Raw genomic sequence first — 24,710 nt, 5'->3', positions numbered from 1 at the left:
GTAATAATTTGTTTGTTTTTTCGATTTAAATTATATGTTATACTTCTAATGGATTTTCTGTTGTAAAATTTTGAGAAATTGAGCAAACATTAGATACAAAAAAAATTTTTGTTATGTTATCAGATCATAAAATAAAAATAAATATTTACAAAAAAAACCTCCTTTTTAGGAAATAACAATAGTTATATGAGACTAAATTAGATTATTAATTTTTAAAAATTTTTTAATCTTAGTTTATATAAGAAAAATTTTCAAAACTTCTTTGCTGTAGATTCAGCCATATAATCGAAAATCTTTTTTTTTTATCTATATAAAAGAATTATCTACCTTAATTATTCGCATAATGTCTGCATAAATCGGAAATTTCAGCTCATTTTAAAAGTGCAGACAGTTTGCATATTAGTGTCATGATATTAAAGCCATTCTGAAATAATTTTATTCAATCCAACAGTTATAAGATATATATATATATATATATATATATATATATATCCCTTTATTTCAAGAGTTTTCTAAAAAATTGTTTAATGAAATTCATCCCTCTAATTTTAAACAAGCATGACCTTTATGACCTTCATAAATAGCAATGTTTAAATCTAACTTCATTTCGTAACTATTAATATAAGTATATATTATGATTACTCTTTAAATTTTTAATTTCATTGTAAGCAAAGCTATTTAACATAATCCTTAATAATATTTCAGGGATGTCAAATTTCCAGTTGCTGAAATTTCTATGTAATCAACTTGTGCTATGTTGAAAATTTGATTTTATTCCTAATACGTCATTTCATTTGATAAATGTGCTTTGTCAAACAAATAATTTTCCCAAAAAAATGCAAAATAAAATCAAATTTTTGTGCTGTTAGGACTGGAAATTAAAAAAAAAAAAGTGATTAACTGATTTGTATTGAAAAGCAATACTCAATTTCAGGTATAATTAAAAATAATACATCTTATACCTATGAACAGGCATAAAATAAATGGGTTTTATATTAAATTGTATACCATTTAGGAATGCGTTTATTTTCTTTGATTCTATTAGTTATTTCAGATTTAGATTTATTTCAAACCTAAAAATTAATGAAATATAAAAAAGAAGTATACATTTCAAGAGTAAAAAAGTAGAACAACTGTTATAAAAAAGAATCATTCGTCTCATTATATTTATTATATCGCTGTCTTTTGTTATATTATTGTGAATTATTATTTTTCTAAACCTTATAAATAAGGTGAGACATACAATATATTTATAATTTCAATGTCTTTTATATTATCAATAATTAACATTTGCAATTATACACCATCTTTAAGAGAATAAACCTACTTACTGTAGCCTGCATTTTTTCTCTAACGTAAGAAGAGAGGAGCATGCGCAAATCTTTCTCCTGGGTTATTAAATCATACCAAAGCAGTCCTCGCCGTCGATATTGTATAAAAATTCATAATGTCTCGGGGTTTTTTTTTTTTATTTGCAGGAAACTCTAGAAAGTAGATTACCTGTGAATATATCTGAAGAGGAATTAGATTTCTTAAAGGTAACTATTTAATTGTTGTTGCTTATTTTACAAATCATTTCCCTTAAATTTATCACATTTGATGTTATATAACTACCTCATAATTTAAAAAAGATCAGCTGACATAGAGAATACTTGAAATGAGACATTCTTTCTTCAAGCCATCATTGCCATAAACAACTTAAGTGACATCTGGTCTATAATGTGATTTGCTTTCGCTTTCAGTCTTCATCAGGGGCTTGGAAAGTTTCATGTCGTCCGAGCCATGGAATTATCTTTTAGCCCTTTTCCGGAAAAGTGAGATAAAAGTGTGAGGTAACATTAAAAAAAAAAAAAAAAAGAAACGTACAAGCATTAATGTTTTGTCTTCATGACGTCCCTTAAGAGTGGAATCCATGCACCCCGACATTCGAAGCATCCACATTCCCATGCAACACAGTCATTGCAAGCCCTATGCATCTCTTTGAAATAAACTGGAGTCTGTTTGGTCTAGTAATGATAGTCCGTAGTCTGACTCAAACATTCGTCATGTACACTTGGTTTGCCAAGATAAATCTACAGGAGGCAAAAATTATTCCCATCATACAGAAGGGATGTTTGGAGAGATGGTGCCGGCTCAGTTGTTGCTTTTATTATCTGGCCACTATTCAAAATTTTCCAAAACAGCCCTTGTGTGACTCAAACCAACATTATTATCAAAAGTAAACTAAAATTTTATAAATAGGTAGATTAATTAACAGCTTCGATTCTTAGTCTGTCCAATATAGATAATGGCTTTCTGTGGCGGTTTACTGTACAGAAGTTATAGGCAATCACCAATCGATTAAGTACAAAAAATCTAAATAGACACTAAGCCGAATGAAAGCACTGCTACTTTATTACTTTATACTTAAAAAATATATATAAAAATTTTATTTAAAGCAAAACTAATAAAAAATAAAGGGCAGAAAAGATATAAAACATTTTTTGTCTCTTGTGTATCATAAAAAAAATGATATAGTATATAAAATTCGTCAATAAAAGTAACTTTTCAAAAACTATGGGGGAAAATAAAAGTTAAAAATCTAATAACTAAGAGTAATAGAATAGATTTCAAATTAATAATCAATATTAGACGTTAAATATTGACTTAAAAGAATAGTTATTTTTCGGTAACGTTTTAACATCTACAGAAATTTCTTATGAAATTTTTCAAAATAATTTTGTGCAGTTACCACTTTGGGTAAAGAGAGGGATCTCAAAATAATTTTCCGTCAATGACTTTACAGCGTCAAAATCGGGCTTTGATGAGTCTTTGACAAGTTATAAGCTGAAGTTACGAATCTACTACCGAAATCTGCAGACCAATCCAGTGACTAAAAATTATTTATGAGGTTGTGCTTGAAATTTGTGTTTTATCGATGAAATTTCATCATTTATATACGGCAAATGCTGAAATCATAAATAGCTAAAGACTCTGTAATTGTAAATTGAAGTTAGGATGATAAAATTACTTTGCCAGAATGTTAGAGATATAAGAAAAAGACCCTGCACTCTGTGTTGCTTATAAATATCGAGAAATCATTATAAAACTGCTATCATAAGCAGCATGAAGTCGTTTTGTATTTTGCAGATTTTATTCTAATTTCTGAAAAATATACACAACTAGACATATTCTAATTCTCTGCCATGGATAAGATATAATTATTCAACATATTTAAAGCTATTGATGCCGGATCATGTTAATGCAAATTCTGTTTCTGATATAATTCAATAGAAGTTCCTTGTTTATTTTGATTATTATTATACTGTTATGCAATATGAAAGCTAGACTGTTTAAACTGAATTGCTACTCAGCAGTTCATTCGAATTACTACCCAGCGGAAAAAATAAATCATATGAAAAATTTCATTATAAAATTTTGATTTAGCAATGAACCTACATATTTTATGAAAGATAGTTGATATGGTAATTTCTTTGACTGTAGTTTGATTTGTTCTTCTTCCTGCATAAATATCTTAAATATAAAAGGAAAAAATTGGTAGATAATCAAATATATTTTATATCCACATAATTTTAAACTTAGAAATGTATTGTATTCATGATTTATTTATAAATCATGAATACATAACAACTTTAAATTATACTTGAATTATTGATCTATTTATTTATTATTTTTACTTATACATGAAATTCTTGACTAAGGAAATTGTTTCATCTATCAAATTGCTTTTATATCTTATTCTTGTTTTCATGAAATAAGTTCTCAGAAGCCAGCTTTTTATGACTTTCAAACATTTGCATTTGTGATTATGTAAATAATAAAATAAAGATTGAAAGTAAGGTTCATAGGAAATCATAATTTTTATATGAATGTTAAACAGAAAGTCTCAAGTTAAATATTAATATACAGAGCTGATGGGAAGCACTTTTTACAAGTGGTTAAATTTATGTAATTAGTAATGAATTACCCGTTTGTGGCTTTCTTTTTCACTCTTTAAAATTGCAGTTATGATTTTCTACATAGGATCAAATGATTTCTAATCATTTGTGAACAAACTATACAGAAACAATCAATTTTATCAAAATGTAGTAAGAGAATTTTTCTTTCACTGATTTCCGAAGATAAGTCACAACTCAAAACGACATATTGGAATTGATTCATTGATGTATAAAGAAATGAATCGGAAGAAGAGTCTTCCTTCGCCTAACCAGTCGAATTTACCTTAAACTTCCACATTATGGTCTATTTCGTGCTTAGTTTCGTAATATATTGAAGAAAATTCAATAAGCATTTTAGAAAGTATGTCTCTAGAGGGAGACATACTTTCATACATACTTTAGAAAGTATGTCTCTAGAGGGAGACATACTTTCATACATACTTTAGAAAGTATGAATTTAAACCAATTTAGTTCCAGATTTGACTCTTGTCCATAAATTTAATGTAAAGATAATGTATTAAAATTCATGCTTGAATTATGATGTTACATATTCACAAATAGACATAGAGATAAACCAGTCAATCTGAGATGCATTCATTCCAAAATCTGATATACATCTACAGTTTTGATGATAAAATTAAATGCCGAATTTTTTGTCTATCTCATTGCATTAATGAGTGATCGTGTTCAATATTTATAGATGGGCAGATAGATCGATAGATTTGAGTTGATTAATAACAATTTTTATTAAAAAAACTAAGATTTTGAGTTAAATAGAAATGAAAACAAAGAGAAATAAAAATTAAGATTTGGGAGCACAAATCTTAAGATCAAATTATTGATGATTTCAATACTTTCTTCATTTGGTACAAGAGAAAGTGAAAATATTTAATTATATTGTGGTGGTAACTTCAAAAGCCAGATAACAACTTCCGGACTAAGATGATCACTTTTGTCTAGTGGTCTTTTTACTCGGCTACAATCCCCAACGTTGCGAGTTTGATCCAACCCAATGTCACTTCCTCAGTATTTTCGCAGGTTCCTGAATTTTAAGTGATTTGTGTTTGTTGAATGCTCATGGCTTATTTGATTTCCATCTGCTTTTTTTCTTTAACTTTTGATATTAAAAAAAATCGTTTTTTATATGCACAAAGAATGCTATGGATTTGTTTTTCGATATAATCAATTTAATTAATACTAATTCCCTGCATGCTATATTTTTTCTTGAATATTTATGATGAATATATGATGTATTATTTATTCCTCAGAAATGCCTGGACAAGGACCCAGAAAAAAGATACACCTGCGAGCAATTATTCCGCCATTCCTATTTTGATGGTTTCAATAAAACGGAAATTGAAAATGATCTATTGTCAGCAAGACGCAGGGATAAATTAAAGGCAAGATATTCATTTAATCATAAATTCAAAGTATTTATTATTTAATTAACAAAATTTCATTTTTTGATTTATTGTCTGTAGATTTTTTTGTCTTTATGCAATTTTATGTGCCACCTTTTCCTCGGAAAAAAAAGTTGGTCAAAACAATTCTCTTATAAATGTTTGAAGCTAAAAATTTGCTGAAATTTAATATTGGATAATTTGGTAAAAATCCGAGATACCAAAATTTCAGCGGTTAATTGAAAAAATAAAACGAGTAAAGTTGTTTTTAAGAAGAAAAGAAAATGTTCTAGACTTTTGGTAGGAAAAATAATTTATATTTTGCAGACAACGTGAGAAAGTAATTTGCGTGTCGCCTAACATTTGAATATCAGATTCATCGTCTAATCTTGCACCATTCTACTCATGATGAGTAGTTTAATAGCATAGACAGCATTAAATATCGCAATTAGATTAAATATTACGAAATTGCGGAATAAAGCTCATACTTATTTCAACAAAAAAAAAAAATGTCATTTACGATAATTAGTTTCTTATTTCACAGGAATAAGTTTTTTATTCATTATAAACATTTTTAATAAACAATTTCTTCAAGAAGCTCTTTGCTTCGAAATGGTTTATTAGCAAGGGATTTAAACCTGTTAAGTTTTCATTTTAATTTATAAATGTGCTTTGTAAGCATAATTCACACCTGGAAAAATGCCGACGGCTTTTCTCAAAAGCGCAACAGACGCTCGCTTCTTGACCCTGCAGGAAGCTTCAAAATCTATTTACCTTTATCACTATGCCAAATGTAAATGCCAAATAAATTTACCGAATGCAAATTTACTTAATTAAATACGGAGATAAATCTCAAAACAATTTGACTTATTATTAAATTCTGTCACTCTTTACCAACCATTCATTAGGTCGAGAAATTATACAGTGTAATGAAAAGATTTTCAGCAGGGGATATTATGAAGAAAAGAAAAGAGTCTTTAATATTTGTGGTAAAATCTGAAAAAGTTTTCCTCATTTTGTTTTCAATGTTCTTAATATTAATTTTATGTCCCTAAACAGACAACCCCTTTTTTACATTTTTTTTTTTCAAATATATCTTTGTTGATGTATTTAAGGATAATGTATCTTTGAATGATCTCAGTGGTCTGTTTTGTTATTTTTAGAGTGGACATTACTTGCTTCCTCAACTTTCAACCAATTCCCTCGGATCATCAACAGATATGAGGTCCAGTCATAGTCGTTGTATGAAGAAATACGATCCACTTCCAAACATATGAGGGGCGCATGTACAAAGCCAAGTGAAAAAAATGTCATACTTTATTCTGATTCTGTCACAATAAAAATTATTTCATTGTATACTTGTTTCGTGCATTCATACATTCTATTTAAATATAATATTTTGGTTTGATTATTATAAGGAACGCATTTCTCAATAGATCAAACTATGTACTGTTACACCAACGAACGTTTTAATGATCTTAAGAAATAGATATTATATATCCGATAGATAGAAAGATATTTATAGGCATTCTTCAACGACAATTGTTTTGTTTTTTTCTCGATAATGTAAAATTTTTCGAAAAATAAAGCTGATGTTGATCTGCAACTTTTACCAGATATTTCCTTCTATATTAACACCTACTTAAATTGTATTATAAAAATATCGATTGATTTTTTTTTAATTAAATAATTGGTAATAAAGTATTTTAATATTTTCCTAAACATATCATTTTTAAAAATTCACTCCTGATCCAATAAACCGATCTTAGTGTCAGCTGGTACAGATTATAGACCTGTGTGATATAATTTTTTTTATTTAAATTTTTCATTCTTCTAAAATTAATAGCTTTTCATACAAACACAAAATTCTAATATTTCAACTTCTTTCCTCCTCTTTCTTTATCTGGTCAGCTAAATGGAGCAAATACAAAGACCTGTTTTGGAAAGCCAATCCAACAACATAAAGCAAAAAAAAAAAAAAAAAAAAACATGCTATTATGTATTTTTTCTACATTTTGATAGTTACCATGACAATTTGACATGACTACTGTTGTTCTTGGAAACCCTTCACGCTTTTGGAATTAGGAAGAAGTTATTTATAAATAAGATTATTTCATTATTTTGAAAATAAGGGAAAAGTTAACCGAAAAATCGTCATAGAAAATTCAATCCTTTTTTTTTTTTTTTTTTTTTTTTTTTTTTTTTACCTGGAGAAGGATGTTATTTATGAATGAGATTATGATTATTTCATTACTTCTGAGACAAAAAATTGTGACTCTTGAGTAAGCTAGTCCTGATTTTAGGTTTAGATAGACCTTAAATTTGAAGCTACAATAAACAATACATTTTTTACCATGCAAAACAACATCATTCTTTAAAATATACATCTCTATAAGACAGAATTTTACTTGAACTTTCGCTGATAGTCAAGATTAATAATATTGATATTAATCAAAACATCAGAAATTAAAGTAATATGTTAAAATATTTTTAATTCATGAAAATATAATTTTTTTATGAAATAGACTGAATTCAATAATAAACGTACATGTTATTCCATCTTCAATTTTACACTCCGAAGCCTAATAAATATAAATTCTTTATAATAATATTTACATTAAAAACACAAAACAGTTAATTAAATGAACTGGACTAATTTTCAATCCATTTCATTACAGTTGCTATATTTTTTCTTTGCTTTTTTGTGCATAATTCTTTATTTGAATTTAGGTTTCTGACTTTTCTTCAAAAAACATTGCCAGGCTATGCCTTTATTGCTGTGCATTCTAACAAAACTTTGCCAAATAGTTTCCATGGACTCAAGATTTCTGATCTCAAATCATGCATTTTTTTATATATATATCACACCGTAGCCATGATCAATGCATTCACGATGTAAAGAAATTGTATGATAGTGAAGCATAAGGAAAACCTTACGTTTCAATGAACTCCAAAGAAATACTCCATAGTAAAACAATAACAATAACAGCAGCACTTTATATAGAATGTACTTTATATAGAATATACAGTGCTTTATATAGAATGTGCGTGACGTTTTTGCTTCTCCAAGGCAGAGACTGCGAGTTGGTAAGTATCCTTCACAAACTGCTCCACAGTCTTGTCCAGTTGTTTTTCATCTTCATCTGCCGGAGAGACATCATCTTTTATAATTGGTTTAATATTGTTTAACTTGCTCTCGTCATCGGCATCTTGAGAGCTGTGTGCAATCACGTCAAACCTAATCGTACTCGATTTTTTATCTTCCTCGGCACCTTTCGAAGCTTCTCGGAAACACTGAATGAGCATGTTGGCAATTGCAATGGAATCAGAAGTCTCATGCTGGGCTGTAGAGAGAAATTATCTAATTAAGTTAAATAATATCCTTTATAACGCAAATAGGAATATCAAAGAAAAGTTTTTAGAATTTGACAGAGTTCTGAATAATCAACTAATATTAAACTTCTGAACTGCTATAATAGAAGATGAAGTCTGTAAAATGCATGACTGAGAAATGAGTGTGCATTTTTCGATATCCATTAATAGCTATGTATTATTACCAGGCCTATAAGATATTAATAAACATGTGAGAATAGAATTATGAGACCAAATGCCGCATGATTGTAGCTCATGTTTTATTTCGTCTTGAAAGAGAAAAAAAAATCCTTTAATAATTAATAAGCAGATCTTACTTGTAATGTATTTTTCTTCGAAAATTCTTTTGAACTCTTCCTTCAACAAGGTGCAGAATTTTTGGAGATTGAAATTGATATTATCGTTCTGCTCAGTGTTGATGATTCTTTCAGATCTGCCTGGATCTTCAGTTACTGTCAGAACACTCACAATCATATTATCGGACCCTTTCCTTTGATTGACCACAGTCGCCGTTTCTGTTTGTCCGGTGATGAGTGGTTCTTTATGACTAGGACTCTGCCCAAAGAAAAATTCTCATTAATGTATTATGTAGTTAAACTAGTTGAAATACGATAAGTTTTATTTTTAATCTAAGTTGATATTAAAATTAGAAAATATAAAAGGGTTCAGAAAAAGAAATTTAATATGAGTAAAAATAGGCAAAATCATGTGCTATCAGTGGAATAACAATAGTGAGGGAGGGGGGCAAGTGCCTTGGCCGCAAAATTGACAAAGTTACATTTAAGAGAAAAGTACGCTTTTTTTTCAATTCCTACTATTAGTTCACTTTCTCTCTCTCTCTCTCTCTCTATATATATATATATATATATATATATAACTTGTTCAAATATTCAATTGTTAATAAAATACTTTTTATTCATCCACTCAAGTTCAAATACATTTTTTTAAACTTGTAGTGGATGACACTTGATGTTAATACAGTTTTTTTTTAAATATTAATTAATTAGTTAAATTTGTCCAGTAATTTCTATTTGGTTGCCAAAGTCGTCAAATCCGTCGCCATGTCACCAAGTTTGTCACAAATTTTGTAATTATTTAATAAAAAGTAACTAAAATTTAAAAAAAAAAACATTGTTGACCTAAGTAGGAATTGACTTTAAAAAAAAATTTATTTTATATATTATTGCCACTTACTCCGATTGTTGCATAGCCAGCGCAAGAACTTAAATCTTGATCTGGCAACAACATTTTTTCCGCCAGAGTACTTGCTTATACCACGCTAAAAAGACGTGTTTACTATTGCTCTATGTGTGTGTGTGCTTTCGTGATATCTGTGCACGTTATGTTAGAATTGTACCCCTGCTTTGGATGTCTTCATCAGTAGTTGCTTTACGTGTAAAAATTGAAAAAAGACAGATGAGGTCCCTTTTGTTTGATTACCCACGAACATCGACCGATTCTTAAAAATTAAAATGATTCTACCGCGTGAGGGATTACAGATCTTTTTAAAACTGGGAGCCAATTCAAGCTAGATTTCTCAAAATAATAATAATTCTTAAAAAACGCATAGAGATTGTTAGTATTGATCTGATGATAGAAAAATCATCTCTGAAAAGTTTAGATTCTTTTCAATGATTTAGGTTCAATAAGAAGAGAGAGTAGAATATACTCAGATGTCTTTAGAAAAAAGAAAGAAAAAAAGAATTCAGAATGAAATATTTGCAATGATGAAAACATACTGAATTTCATCTCAACATTGAAATATATTGTTAAAAAATAAGTTTAAGATATTTTTAAATTGGTATCATAAAAAAATGCTTAAATTTTAAGTGAAATTTATTTCTGTGCTGGTATATTTAGGGCAATTGGGAATTTATTTCAAAATTTCTTATATTTTCAGTTAATTAATATTTTATTAAAAAATTTAAAAAAATCGCTCTGAGGAAGCACATTCCTAAAGTGTTGTCTGTCAATAGCACCGATTAGCAGTTGTGTGAGACGGATGATTAATTAACATGTGTTTTGGTTGTGCATAGAATCAGACTTATAAATATGTTGTTCCTTTGAAGGCGCAACATATTTATAAATCTGATTCTCTCTTCTCTCTAAAATGAGAAATGGATTGTTTGACATTAACGGGACTTGTATGAACAGATGTATACCAGTTAAAATACTGCTGCATAAATTTCTATCTAAATTTGAATTTTAGGAACATTATACTGAAGAAATCATGGATATCAACTTATATATAAAGGTTTAAGGTTTTATCAAGCACAACCATTGTTCCAAATGAATAAGCTTGTCGCTGAAGGTGGCAAGTCATATAATAAGAATGCCTTCTTTTATAAGAAGTGGTAGCTCCAAAATTTTTTGATGCAGATCCAAGTTTCCGGCATAAGAATCTCATGTCAAGTTTAAGATTTCGTATTCACAAACAAACGAAAAGGTAGGCATTCACTCACACAAGCATAATTTCCTTTTTGTTGGGAGAAGACAACACGTCGTGTAACGATCCCCCCTTTCTCTTATGGTAAAAGCAGTGCCCAACTTTGCCCAATTGGGGCCCGAGTCAAAAAATTTTTGGGGGCCTCCTCTGTTTCACTACTTCAGTAATGAAGAACCGAATTTTATGGAGGTATTTAAACTTTTCACCTCATTATAGATATATAACAATAAAATTGAGTAGAACCTAAAGTACCTATAAAGTAACCCCCCCCCTCCAATGGTCAGACGAAATATCATTCTGTCCTTTTTATATTTGTTTCAAAATTGATATTTTGTTAAAAAAAGTTCCTTGAAGAAGGAAATGTAAAATAAACTTTCTATTCGATTTGGGGAATGCCCGGGCCTGATTTTTCCCCGGTCCTTCTCTCATGTGGGGCCCAAGGCAACTGTCCCGTATACCCCTGCCTTAGTCAGGCTCTGGGTTAAAGACATCTAGACCAGATGTAATATCTCCCGTTTCCCTACACATAGTTAAGTGCATGCAGACTTACAGATTCGGATCCTTTTCACTCGGAGAGTTATTGTGTCTGGTCAATTGTTACTATATCCAGTGTGGGAAACCAAATGTGTATCTCTTCGTTTCAAATAGATCCATCATGTCTTCAAGGGTCGAAATATCCAGATACTAATTTTTTTTTCCTTTATGAAGACATTCCTCAATTAATCAAGAAACAATCAATCACCAACAACCATTGTCATTTAGTGTCAACCCTAAAAGTGCACTTCCTCCGGTGTTAGCTGCGAATTGATTGTAATTGACATACGTTCAAGAGGTGGTCGACCACAAAGATTAGTCGGGTTTAAACCATTGAGGAAGCGTTGCTGAGCAGCTATTGGGCGATAGGGAACTCAAGTTCACCAATGGGAAACTGGAAGTGGGTATCTGATAAAAATGAAATGCGTTTTCTTTTTTAATCAGAAAAAGAGAAAAGGTCTTCGAAGGAGAGGTTGGAGAGAGACTTTGGAATGCGGAAAATTTGTTCCTGTTTTTTTTTTTTTTTTTTTCAGGAGCTCCGTGTGATTCGGGCTTCTGTGTTAAGGTTCACCCGATAAAGATCGGCGGATTTCTGGAACCGCCAGGAGTAGCCGTTAAGAGCTAACAGACTATTAGTGGTTTCTTTTGGTGATCTGGTTTACGATTTGATCAAGGAACTATTTCATGATTGAACAGTCATTTGATTTTTATAAATAATATTAACCTGAGCAATATTAACCTTAATAATATTAATGAGTACAAGTTGTTCTTTGTAAATACATAAGACTGTAAATAAAATAATCATTTTGTTACGCTACTCTCTTATTTGATCGATCTTTATCAAGATATTACAGTCGATATTTATCAAAAATATTATCGAATTTTACGAGAATGACAATACTTTGAGTATATCAATAGCGTAGTGAGGATAACTGTCCGCCAATCTTAGTATTAATCTTTTCGCCCTCACAATATTGATTTCTAGCATTAAAAATTTTGTTTGAAGAATTGCTTTCTTACGCTTCCAATGCGCCCTGCATTACGCTAATGGACCGTGCATTAGAAAAAGCAGAAGCCTTTCTGCACAATTTTTCATACCTTGAAGGGACGATCCTGTTTTTGATAAGTCATCGTAATTCCATGATCGGAAATATAGTTTTGTTTCGGACTCATATGGGTGCTTGACTTTTCATCTGTTTGGATGTCTATGGGTTTGCTGTCGAATTTGAAATATGATTTGCGAGTATTGGCATCAAAATGAGCATGACGACCTTGTAATTTGAGAGAATGATTTTGAGGATGAGAGTGTGAAGAGAACGGCATCTAGAAAAATAATTCATGAAGAAATGCATAAATGATGCAAATACAGACTTGATATAGAACTCACATAGAGATATAGATTTCATACATGTTTCAAAATGCTGGAATTTTAAGATGATAGCAGAATCTAATTACTGAATCTGAAAATGATTTATTTTAATTTCAATTCCAAACAATTTTTTTATTACATTATAGCACATATTATTCACTAAAATTTTCAAAACACAAGATAATGTAGAATTCGAGAATATTTTATTCATTGAATTGAGTAATCAATGGGAAAAGGATAATATATTTTTAAACGTCCATTATTCCGTTAATTTCTTGTAAATATAATATCGTTACGAACCTGTGATGCGGCTTCCCAGCATAGTGGTTCCATAGGAAGGTCCCACAGCTTGGCGATAGACTTGGCGACCATTTGGCGACGAATTTGGTGACTTTGGCACCAAAATAGATTATACCCGAAACATCGAGAATTTTCCCGATCCGTCCAGTAGGAACGGAGATACGCCTCGAACGTTCCTGATTGGTTGAAAGGCTTCTAGCCCCGCCTCCTGAGACCTATAAAAGGAAGCACCCGCAGCTGCCGAGCAGTGGTGAATTGAGGAGAAGTCGGAAGCGACAGAGCAGAGTAGTGGTGAGTCGAGTGGTGAACCATTGGTGAATTGAGTAGTCGGAAGCGACAGAGAAGAGTGGTCGTAGACCAGTGGAGTCGTCGTAGTTGTGAACCGACGGTGAATTGAGTCGTGGACCAGTGGAGTCGAAGAGTAGTCGGAAGCGACGGTGAAGAACTCGTCTTCCAGGGACTAGCGAAGCAGCGACGGAGTAGAGCTGCTGTGTATACTGTTGTATGCTGCACGTCTCGGCTGAAAATAATCGTCTTCTGTGCTGTATATAGTTGTCGTCTTTGTGCTGTCCTGTGTGTCTTCGTGTAAATAAAAGTCGTTGTTTTATTTTCTACTGCCACCTGGTGATTGAGCGTTCTTCACACCATATAACTCCCATTATCCAAACGAACCCCGAAAATTTTCGTAACAATATTTACAAGAAATATCATATTTTAAAACAAATATACCAAACTTTGATATAGCTTATCATCTACAAGTTTTAAAATATGCAAAATAATGTCACTCAAGTGCTGATCACATTAACGAACACACTTTGCGATGTTCTCGGAATTTTGCTACCACTCTTAACACTTCTTTCTTATTTCTTCTAATTCTCCCTGTGTATTTTTATCACATATACATGTTTCTTAATTCAATTTAAATCCCAATTAATATCCTAATTTTATCTTAAATTAGCCCATATTATTTTATTCTAAAATTTTCTCTAATTTCCAGATCCGAATAATCCTTTTATTTAATTATTTCTACTACCAGCTACCCATGCTACGAGTAAAGGGATAAAAATCCTTAACACATACGCATTCCTTTCAAAAATGTCTATAATTCCCTTTTCTAAACTGACACGTGTCAAAGAAGCTCTTAATAAAATCACTGAAGGAAAAAATTTCTATTTCTTTTATTCGTGTGTCATAATGTAAACCGACGCCTCTCTTCATCATCGATTTTCCTCATGTACAAAATATGTTTCCTGTGCAAAAATAAACTACTCTTTTGAAAGCACGTTTTAACTCAAAAATAATATTATATTAATTATTCAGAATTCGGGAAAACATTTAACTGATGAAAACAATATTCAACAAAAATCACTGGAAAGAAGTGAGATTAAGATTAATATGAAAAATGGAACTCAAAATATCTAAAAGCTAAGAACTGCTGAATTAGCATCATTCCATATGCTTTTGTAGAATCTATGTCAACGCACCTATCTTATTGTGACACTGCTAAAAAGGCTTAAATGAAATAGAATCCAAAATCGGCCTAAGTGAAGATTAGTGTGCACCAGCCGATTGTCGCCAATATTGCAACCCATCGGATCCCTCTTATAGCAACCGTACTGCTGTTTTGTTTACTACTTTTTACAATGGTTGAGTTGTACTTAAACTACAATTAAATTATGAAAAATGTTAAATTAAAAATATTAAAAAAATATCGATTAAAGATTTTACTTTTGTTCTTTATTATAAAGAAATTTAAGCTTATAATTAAAAGTTATTTTCTTCTTTCTTTTTTTAATGTGAATACGAACAGAAAATATTTATTCTTTTGCAATTTTTAATTGTCAGTATTCGCTTTAAAAAAATCGTCTGCATTCTCTCTTTCAAAGACAGCTGCAAATGGAATTCTTCGCAGTTCTCATAATTCTTTTGGTGTTATAACGGTTGGTTCCCTTCATAATTTGTTATGTCGGGATTATTTCGAACCTGTAGAATGGATGAAGAGCGAGTTAAATATGCATACATATATATTTTACGAGTTAATGAAATTAGGAAAGGATGCTTGTTTGAAATTTTGTATTGAGAATGGTTTGATATCGAACCGGCAGAATGGATGGAAGGTGAGTGGAATATATTCTTTTACAAGTTGATGAAGGTGGGGAAAGTAATTTTGTATGGAGAATGTTCCGATTGCTTATTTCTCCGTTTTTTCTTTTCTCTTGGTTATGTACTGTTTCTGTTTTCCACACAGTGTTTATGTTCAATGTGCTAGCGAAGCTACTAAGTTCCCGCTCCCGCTGCTAGCGAAGCCGTAGGATGTTTTTTAAAGTTAAAAAATCCTGCCCGGTGCCTTCTACAGATGCCTTCGGCATCTGTAGAAGGCACCGGGCAAGATTCCCTATGAAATCCGTTCGTACAACATCCTTCATTCTTTCTTTTCAATTGATTATGTACAGTTCATGTTATCCACACAGTCCTTATGTTCAATGTGCTAGCGAAGCTACTAGGTTCCCGCTCCCGCTGCTAGCGAAGCCGTAGGATGTTTTTTTTAAATTGAAAAATTCTGCCCGGTGCCTTTACAGATGCCGAAGGCATCTGTAGAAGGCACCGGGCAGTATGAAAAAAAAAATACTTATCAGTAAAAAGTTCTAATTAGATTGCGGGAAATAGTAACCGTAACTGTTCCGCGGAAGTATTTGTTTATTTTGTCCGCCATCTTTATTGGCGACTTGGCATTGTTGGCGCAGCTGGGTGCACACTAAAATTCACTTTTACCCCAAAATCTATTATAACAGACAACATATTAGTTGAAGCTAAAAAGACCCAGAAGAATCTATAATAAAGGATTTTTATATTTTGATTGCCAAAAAATTTATTACATATTTAACAGTTGTTTTTTTAATTTAAGCAGAAACTTTTGATTTTATCTGAAATATCAATTCTCTCTCCTAAAATTGTATTGTAGTCCACTCGAAATTAGGTTTATAGATTTAAATTTTTCTTGATTTAGAAAAAAGATAATTGTAAAATGCTTTACCTTTCACCTGCGCTTAAGCTATTATGGTTGACTAAATGAAGCTATTACAGACACAGAGAAACTAATTTTATAGTACCCGAAAGAGACAAATGTTCCAATCTCCATTTATGAAAATATCTGTAATAGTTTTAAACTCACTTCGTTCGCTGATTTTTCGTATTTTTCTTCAAACAAGTTCTCTCGCGAACTATACCTTCTTAACTCTCTGGCCACTTTCCATGAGCAGGTTTCACATAAGTCTGATATGCCTAGGGCCTTTTTTGAAAACTCCACCTGTTGCATTTCATCGAACTCAGGTAACCCTTTCGCTTGGAAATAATGAAACATCTTATCGGATAGAAGTATTAGTAATTCCATTGCTTCCACGGCACGTCTTTTAAGCTCTATCTTAGGCACATCTCCATCAGATGCGTTATTACTTTCGTCACAGCTCGTTTCCGAACTCCTCGGCGACGTTTCAAAATCATGAATGGCCTCGTGTCCGTAAGGAGTAATTTTATGGATTGAAACAGTCGCGTCGACTTCGTCAACTTTAGGAGGCAACTTGCTGAGAGCATCATCAGTAGAGACTTCAGCAAGGACTTTCGAAAATGTCTCAATTTCTTCCCCAACCGTCTGTAAGATATATAGTGCCAGTTGAAAGACATATTGAGCATAATAATAATCAAAATGTGGAGACTGCACATCCCTGCGATGATCGTCTTCAGCGGGAATATCGGCAGCAACTTGATCGATCACATTTGAAATTCTCCATAATAAATTTCTTATCATTAGAAAAGCATCCCTCAAAGGAGCATTTTTGGGTCTCGGATCTACTGGTTGAACAGGTCTCAGACCTTCGGCAGGTTTAGGAGCTTCAGGCATAGGAGAACCATCAGGTAGCTGATATTGGGATGGTGTTTTCTTTTGAACGTCTTCAACAAATCTTGTGAACTCTCTCAATTCTCTTCGGATTCTACGAAGTATTTCAGTTGTATTTTTGTGAATTATTTCCCTCATACTCGGAGGAAGTACCTTAGGAGTATATTCCTCATGGCTAGATTTTATATTCCCATGCTTCATTAAGAAACTCTCAGCCGACGGAACTTTCTGCAAAGTCAAAAGGTTATTTTCATGTTCATTTTTGTTAGACATAATTATCAGAAGTTGATTCACCGAAAATTATTCAGTAAATCACGAAAAGTAATTTTACTGACAATCATGAACAATTTAAAGATATCTGTGAGCTCTTTCTCAAAATAAATATTTTCTTCGTCATTAGATAAAAACAAAATGTTAATTCATATTCCATAGATTAAAGCACGTTAATCCGTTTTATTCAAAACAAAAATTCATCCAAGTCGCAGTTAATATAAAGTATCAGTTAATTTGCCGCATGGAGGTAATTGGGTCTCATACTTATTTCTACTTAGATCATATGCTTATACTGTTTCAAATAAATATTTCAAAAATGATTCTAGGAAGAATTACTTCAAGTGTATTTTTCGAAACAAAGATAGACAGCAAATATTTTCTCAAGAAATTTGTCGGATTGAAAACTGTATTATACAGTCGAACCAAATTGATGAAATTCGAATAAAACAATTAAAAATCTGATGAGAGTAATAATGTTTGTCAAAAATACAAGAAATTTTCACAATTCTCGCTGGTTAGGACAAATGTCGAACAGATGGCATTGAAGCAATCACCGAAATAGTTTGCGAGAGTAATGGGTTGAAAGTTTGTTACAAATTAGCATATAATATCATCTTTATTGTAAAGATAAAATTCAAAATTTGTCTCTGCTTTTTAACGTATCTATTATCTAAATGAAATACAAAAAATAATCTACCAAGATTCATGCACTAATTACAATATCAGAAAATATTCATATTCAGTATGGAATTAATCTGCCGTAACTGATAATTATTAATATTTTGACGGAATATTTCCGAAATCGATTAATTACTCTACTTGTAGATTGGTTTGGTTGTTGTTGGTATTCTATTTGGTTGGTGCAATAGGGCTCCTCATTCTGTATTTAGGGGGACGGAAAATGGAATTCACACTTTTCAATAGAAATGTCTCACAAATAGTTAAAACTTTATTCCCATTCTATTTTAAGTTCAATACCAGTTTCAAACTTGTTTTGGCATATTATACAATAGAAAAATCATCTAATTAACTTATTTATCACTATACTAGCAACTTTGACTACTAGACTACTTGAATATAACATGCAACTTTGGCGCCCAGCTGGTTTCGCCAAGAATATTGGTTATATTTAAATCTCTAATGCATAACTCTATATTTGTTTTGTTTGTCGTGTAAGTAAAAGACTTTGTGCTGGAACCAAATTCAGGATGTCATGCTGCCATTAAAATCTGACCGTTCAGGTATTTTTTCTGTCTTCGCAAAACTCTAATTTTAGGTTTTTTTTTTTTTTTTTTTTTTTTTTTCTGTAAGCAGCATTGATAATTAGCAGGATCTTTCTTTCTCGCTTAACTTTCAACAATCGAAGAAATGTAAGCAATTAAATATTTCCTGAATTAAGGAAAACAGTTCGAATGTCATTTCAACAATGAATGTATTGGTAAAAATTTCACAAAAGAATATATTTGTTTAAATTATAAAATTTCAAAAAAAAAAAAAAAAAACTTCACATCTACTGAATTGGTATCATTCAAAAAATTAATTTTTTTGAACTTTAAAATAGTGTAAAAGTTCAGTCATTAGTAGGTTATCGAGCAAAAGCGTCAAAAATCTAAGGAAAAAAATTAGACAAACATTTTCATCTCTAAAATGCCTTGATGTCAAATTTGATAGCTCTAAGATATATAGTTTGCCCCGTAGAACGTTAATATGCATATATTCTTCTTAAATCTTAGTAGAGATAGAAAGGAAAAATTAAAAACTCTTGCGTGTCTGTTGCACTCTGATCTAGAATACAAAGTAAAATTATAAGCAGGGAGTTTATAAAAAGAATTTCAAAGATATATGATATTTTAATGAGATATTTTTCGGGTGAACGAAATTCTGAATGCCCAGTATTAAATATGAAAAGAATGAATGAAAGAATGATATGAAAAAAGTAAATCAGCTCACACAGTTATAATTCATTGATAAAATTCTGAGGGTTTTTTTTTTCCTTTACATAACAGCATTTACTTTTTTTTTTCAAGGAAATGTGATTTTCACAATAAAAAAAACTTAAAATGCAGTTTAACTAATAACAGTGTTTTTAGTGCTAGAAATAGCCACGCTAGGACAAGAATAAAAAAGCGAAAACAATCGATAAAATTTAGCGAATTGTAGGATATGATACACCGAGTATGAGTGGAATTTTTCTGTCATTTGGAAAATGACCTAACATCTAACACTTTTACAAAAACTTGAACAGGAATGGAAATCTTCTAGGACAAGATAGACCATATATGCAACCGGATTCTTCAGATTTGGGTATTGAATACTATATAGTTTGCATTAAAAATGGGTCTCTCTTAAGGTGAAGCTTTAATAAATTGGACCACTTTCATTTGGCCCTGCTCCTGAGTTCAATCTACTTTTGGCTCAGCTACATGGTATATCTAGGATAGACAAACAGAATATGTGGTCTTGTTGAAACTGCACAACACTCCAAAAAGAATTTAGGAATTAATTCAGATTTTAAAATAAGTAGTTAAGAATTTAGAAAAAAATACCTTTTTTTCCTTCCTTTTTAGAAGAAAATAGCTCCAACTAATTCAGAAAGAGACTAAAATTAAGATTTTTTTTTTTTTTTTTTTTTACAGCATCATTTTGGATCCTGGCTAGATTAGTTTTCTAGGTAATACTTTTCAATTAAAATTTATTTTCACATCTTTACTCGAAAAAGTAAAATTCTGACTGACATATTATTCTAAAAATAAAACAATAAAGAAATTTGCCTTCAAAGTCGAAGGAATTTTTAGCTCTCGTTGTTGTTTTTTTAAGTTCGCTTTTCACTCGAACTTTGAAAATATGAAAAGAGGGAGGGGGGAGGTTACACTGGAAATTTTTTGGAACCAGAGCAACCAACTTTGTTTCTTTCAAATGAAGCTCCGGGCCCTTTAAGTCCGGCCTACGCCTGTCTACGATATACGATTAAGGCCTACCTACGGTACGAGCTTGCTTCTTGAGTTGTTTCCATTGTATATACTCAATTCCTCTATGGCAATTTGTAACAGTGCATGTAATAAAGCTTTATTATCATTTCACACCGCTGTTTCACTGTAAGAGATATGTTTACTCCAAATATTTCTTTAAAGACTGTTACAGGTGAAAAAGTAAAGGAACACAGAAAAACGGATGCACCAAAAGGAACACAGAATCTACTCTAGCTCTAGATAATGCATATCTTCACAATGTTGATAGGTATTTTGAATTCCATGCAATACCGTAAAGATATTGTAATTGCCGCGCATTATGATATGTAGTTAATATCACCGATCCTTGCATTCTTACTCTGGATTTTCTTCAAAATGTTAACTGTACTGTAGACCTGCTCCCACCAGGGGACATCTCATATAAGGATGAGAAGCTTCCGTCATGGTGGCTGGTTCTCCCCACCAAAGTGAGCATAGAAATTATAGGGGTCGGCTACCGCCTACCGGTGATGGGATGTGCTTCCCATGGGAAGGGTTGTACTGTGGCCGAGATGGCCCTTAGGACTCAATCCTAATTCTCGCCAATTTAATCCAAATGCCTTAAATTAGATGGGGCGGAGTAGTCTTGTGTGGTTACTATAAACCTGAGGACCAACTTAGTACAGATAGGAGAAGAAATTCTTTTGTTTTCAGATAATGTACAATACTGCAAAATTACTTATCACAGAAATGTATACGCTTTTCCCATAAGACCCTGTACTGAGAATTACAAACATTTCAAGATTTCTGAGAAAAATTTGGAGTAGAAACAAATTTTTTTTCGTGAAGTTTTAGAAACAACATACGAGGATCACTGATCTTAAATGAAACTTAAAAAGCGCAGTTGAAAGATTATGACATTAGGCCGTTTCTGGAGAACAAGCTAAATTTGTCAGAGTGGCTATATTAGCATGAAAATCGCCAATGAATCATGCAACAAAACGATACTGGACTCTTTGCTATTCCTTCTCCAAATTTAATTAAATGGTTTTAATTCATCTTTGTTTCAAAGAAATTGATTGAGAAAATATGCTCCCACTTTTTCTACCGGTCTATACGTGAGCAATCAGTAGAATAACTGAATGAAATCATCAAAATACTTCTTGGCGAAGATTGCGATTAGCCTGCGATAGGCAATTCTTGCCGAATAAATTAGAAGCATGTTTGGAAAGCATACTGCACCTACTGTTAACCTATCCAGTAAAAGAATGGAAATTCATTGAGACATTAGAGCAATCTACGTTTCAAGGAGAGAGATCGAGTCTGGATCTATAATCCGAAGCAACGAAGAGATATGAGTCCAAAATTGTAACAGAGCTGGAAAGGACTTCAAAGCATTAAAGAAAGCGAATGATGCGGTCTATAGAGTTCAGAGGGCTCCCAAAGCCAAGTCAAATATAATTCATGTTCTATCGGTTACTTCTATATTGAGTATATTGAGGTACTAATCATAGCCTCATGCAATGAGAGTACCGGGATATGCACTCTGAAGAGAAAAGCAGTGAAGCACATCTGCAATATTGTTTACTTGCGCAATTATCATCTTATAGAAAGGAAGAAAATTTTACAAATATTTTTATTGGATGCCAGGTCAATAAATCCTGACCATGGCGACAAAGTGATAACCATTGGTCGCAAAAATGAAGGTTTGAAAAACTAGAAAATTCTAGTTTCACTGATATCTCTATTAGGTGCCGAGATCATTTTGACAAATTCTATATTCTGTCACAAAAGTGCACGCACGCCAGTTTGGAAATTATTTCTTAGGACTGCTGATCATGGAACGAACTCTCTAGGTGTATTGTTGCTACTGTTTAATCAGTGGTTTATTATTTGTGTGTGTGATGTTATTTTCTAAAAGTTCTGTCTTGTGTATGTAGCGGATTGTTATGAGCGAGAATAGAACCTGTGACCTTGTGGTTCGCAGCCGAGTAACAAGACCACAAGACAAAAGTAATTACTCGTGTTTCTTATCTGGCTTATAAACTTTCGCCGCAGTACTCTCCCTCCAGTGAGTCGGAGGTGAGACGAACGATATGGCTGTTAAGTGGTGATGTATTAGCTGTTGAGTCTAATGCGTCTGTACCCATTTGAGTAGTACTAAGCGTTATGGCGAGCGTGTATGGGTGAGTGGTTGCTGTTGCGTCAAGTGAGTCTGATGACTGTGTTGCTGCGTCAAGTGAATCTGACAACTTTGGTTTGCTGTGGGCAGATGGCGCCACAACAGCTGTACGAAGGTTGAAGATTCATCGTCCGAGGTCACCAATGTAGCGGATTGTTATGAGGAGCGAGGACAGAACCTGGGACCTTGCGATTCGCAGCCGAGTAACAAGACAAAAGTAATTCCCTCTGCGTCATAGCTGTTAATTGGCTTATAAGCTTTCACATGTACATTTCGGCCCTATTTTACTTTTTTGTGCGGGGGGGGGGGAACAGTGTCGTTATTAACTCACTTCACTTCTCGTCGTATGATTTCCATCACGATATTCATCGTCTCATTATACCTTTTGATCAGATTTCCTGCTTTAAAAAATGTGAAGATGCTCTTATTTTTTAAATATTTAATCAAAGACAGATTTATACAATATGTTTTGTCCTATTTTGCAATACCTTACAGAACAACTATCCTTCCTCATTATAATACAGAAGAATCTTGGGTTAATTTTTAATTGAGATTCAATTATCTGGAAAGCTCAGCCAGAAACGAGCTTAATTTCATCCCAAACGTTATTCGTAATACGAAACACTCATTAAGAGAAGTCATTGTTTTTAATAGGACCAATGTAAATATATATATATATATATATATATATATATATATATATATATAACTATTTCAGTATATATGTATTGTTTATTATACACGCTTTTTTACCAGAAAGTTGCCGTCTAAAGACATTTGTTTTTGCCTACGTTTCAAAATGTATAGAAATGAGATCAGCATTATCGTTAAAACATTTGTAGAGCGCATAGCCACGAGGTCAACTATTGTGTGCAATAGAAGGTCACGCTTACTTCAGGAATAAGAAGTGACTGCAATGGGACAATGGCCTGTTGAGACAATACTTGGAAATGTCTCATCGGGACTACTATTTGCCATTGTCCCAGTGTTATCACGGGATGTTCCTGAAGTAGGCGTGACCTTTTATTTCGCGCAATAGTTGGCATCATGTGAACGCTGCTTTAAAATGAATTTTCTTAAGCAGTTTTCCATGCTTTCAGCATCGCTCTTATTTTACTGGGAGTTTGAAGTTACACAGGCAGTTTTCTCCTCTATGATTTCTTGCTATGACAGATTGAAGCAACTGGCTGTGCTTGTATTTATACTCTCATGTTATTAAAATAGTTTTCACTCATATCACAATGTGAAACCATGATGCTTACCAGTGTCTTACTTTTTTTTTTTTTTTTTTTTTTACCAAAGTACTCTACAGAGAAACAGGCAGAATTCTGCATGTGCCATTAAAATGTCTCCTTGTTGCTCCTTTTAGGAAACATGGCTCTTTAAGAGAGTTCCTTTTTTTTATATTTTGTTTTGTTCATTATGCAAGGAGCTCATCAAGGGAAATTTGACAGCATAGGTAAAAATTCATTTCTTTGATTTGACAAAAAACTTTCTTCGCAATTCCTTTACATATATAAATTTTCTTGCTATACTTTTTATCAATTATTCCTGTTATACATTTTTTAAAATCTTAAATATAAATTAGCAACCTTCGCCGTCTAGCTGCCCATTCATCATTTATTTATTTAAAAGAATAGGAAAAACCAAAGAAACAGTCTCCTAGCAACAACCATACTTCCTATTTCACACAGAAGTTAATAACATCTAGACTAAGGTTGCTTTGTTCATAAACACAATCAATTTTTGAATGAAATCCCAGAAAAATTATTTTATTAAGCATTCTTTGAGGAGTGGTGGAGATAAAACAAGAGAATTTTCCAGTTACAGAATTATCAAATAAAATACCTTATGTACTGATTTCGCAAATTTTTATTCATTGAAAACTTTTAACTCTTAGTCATCATCATTGTTCCTCATTTTCAATGGCTATTACAAAATAAGTATCCCCCAGCTAACTTCAACAAATGAACAGATTTCATTGAAAATTTCTGCATTTTGAAAGTATAGCTAACCAATCAGACTATTTTATCATCATTATGTAATCATAATT

At 31.9% G+C, this 24,710-nt stretch overlaps 2 protein-coding genes across 4 annotated transcripts in view; one reads left to right on the top strand and one right to left on the bottom strand.

The window, feature by feature from the left end:
• Nucleotides 1-6,659, top strand: part of LOC129960814 (cyclin-dependent kinase-like 4) — a 47,803-nt gene extending 41,144 nt beyond the window's left edge. For all 3 annotated transcript variants that reach the window (XM_056074489.1, XM_056074484.1, XM_056074477.1), the window contains 3 exons: nt 1,479-1,538; nt 5,207-5,338; nt 6,502-6,659. In XM_056074489.1, the coding sequence (XP_055930464.1) occupies nt 1,479-1,538; nt 5,207-5,338; nt 6,502-6,615 (306 nt within the window). In that variant the 3' untranslated portion in view covers nt 6,616-6,659. The remainder of the gene's footprint in view (nt 1-1,478; nt 1,539-5,206; nt 5,339-6,501) is intronic.
• Nucleotides 6,660-8,359: 1,700 nt separating this feature from the next.
• LOC129961995 (uncharacterized) lies at nt 8,360-9,993 on the bottom strand. Its single transcript, XM_056075650.1, has 3 exons — nt 9,905-9,993; nt 9,028-9,265; nt 8,360-8,682 (listed from the first exon to the last, which is right to left on the bottom strand). Exons 1-3 carry the CDS (start codon nt 9,956-9,958, stop codon nt 8,372-8,374), a joined length of 603 nt encoding a protein of 200 aa, XP_055931625.1. The 5' UTR covers nt 9,959-9,993; the 3' UTR covers nt 8,360-8,371.
• Between the last annotated feature and the right edge of the window lie 14,717 nt (nt 9,994-24,710).

Source organism: Argiope bruennichi, chromosome 2, assembly GCF_947563725.1.
Source record: "Argiope bruennichi chromosome 2, qqArgBrue1.1, whole genome shotgun sequence".
Lineage (NCBI taxonomy): Eukaryota > Metazoa > Arthropoda > Arachnida > Araneae > Araneidae > Argiope > Argiope bruennichi.
Note: the sequence above shows the minus strand (reverse complement) of the source record. Positions and strands in the feature narration are given on the sequence as shown.

Bases quoted from the DNA above. Each gene is read 5' to 3' on its own strand.
- LOC129961995 (XM_056075650.1), bottom strand. From the start codon at position 9,958: ATGTTGTTGCCAGATCAAGATTTAAGTTCTTGCGCTGGCTATGCAACA. The intron at 9,266-9,904 runs GTAAGTGGCAAT...TTCTTTGGGCAG, and splicing joins CTGGCTATGCAACAATCGGA to AGTCCTAGTCATAAAGAACC. The intron at 8,683-9,027 runs GTAAGATCTGCT...TTCTCTCTACAG, and splicing joins CGAAGAAAAATACATTACAA to CCCAGCATGAGACTTCTGAT.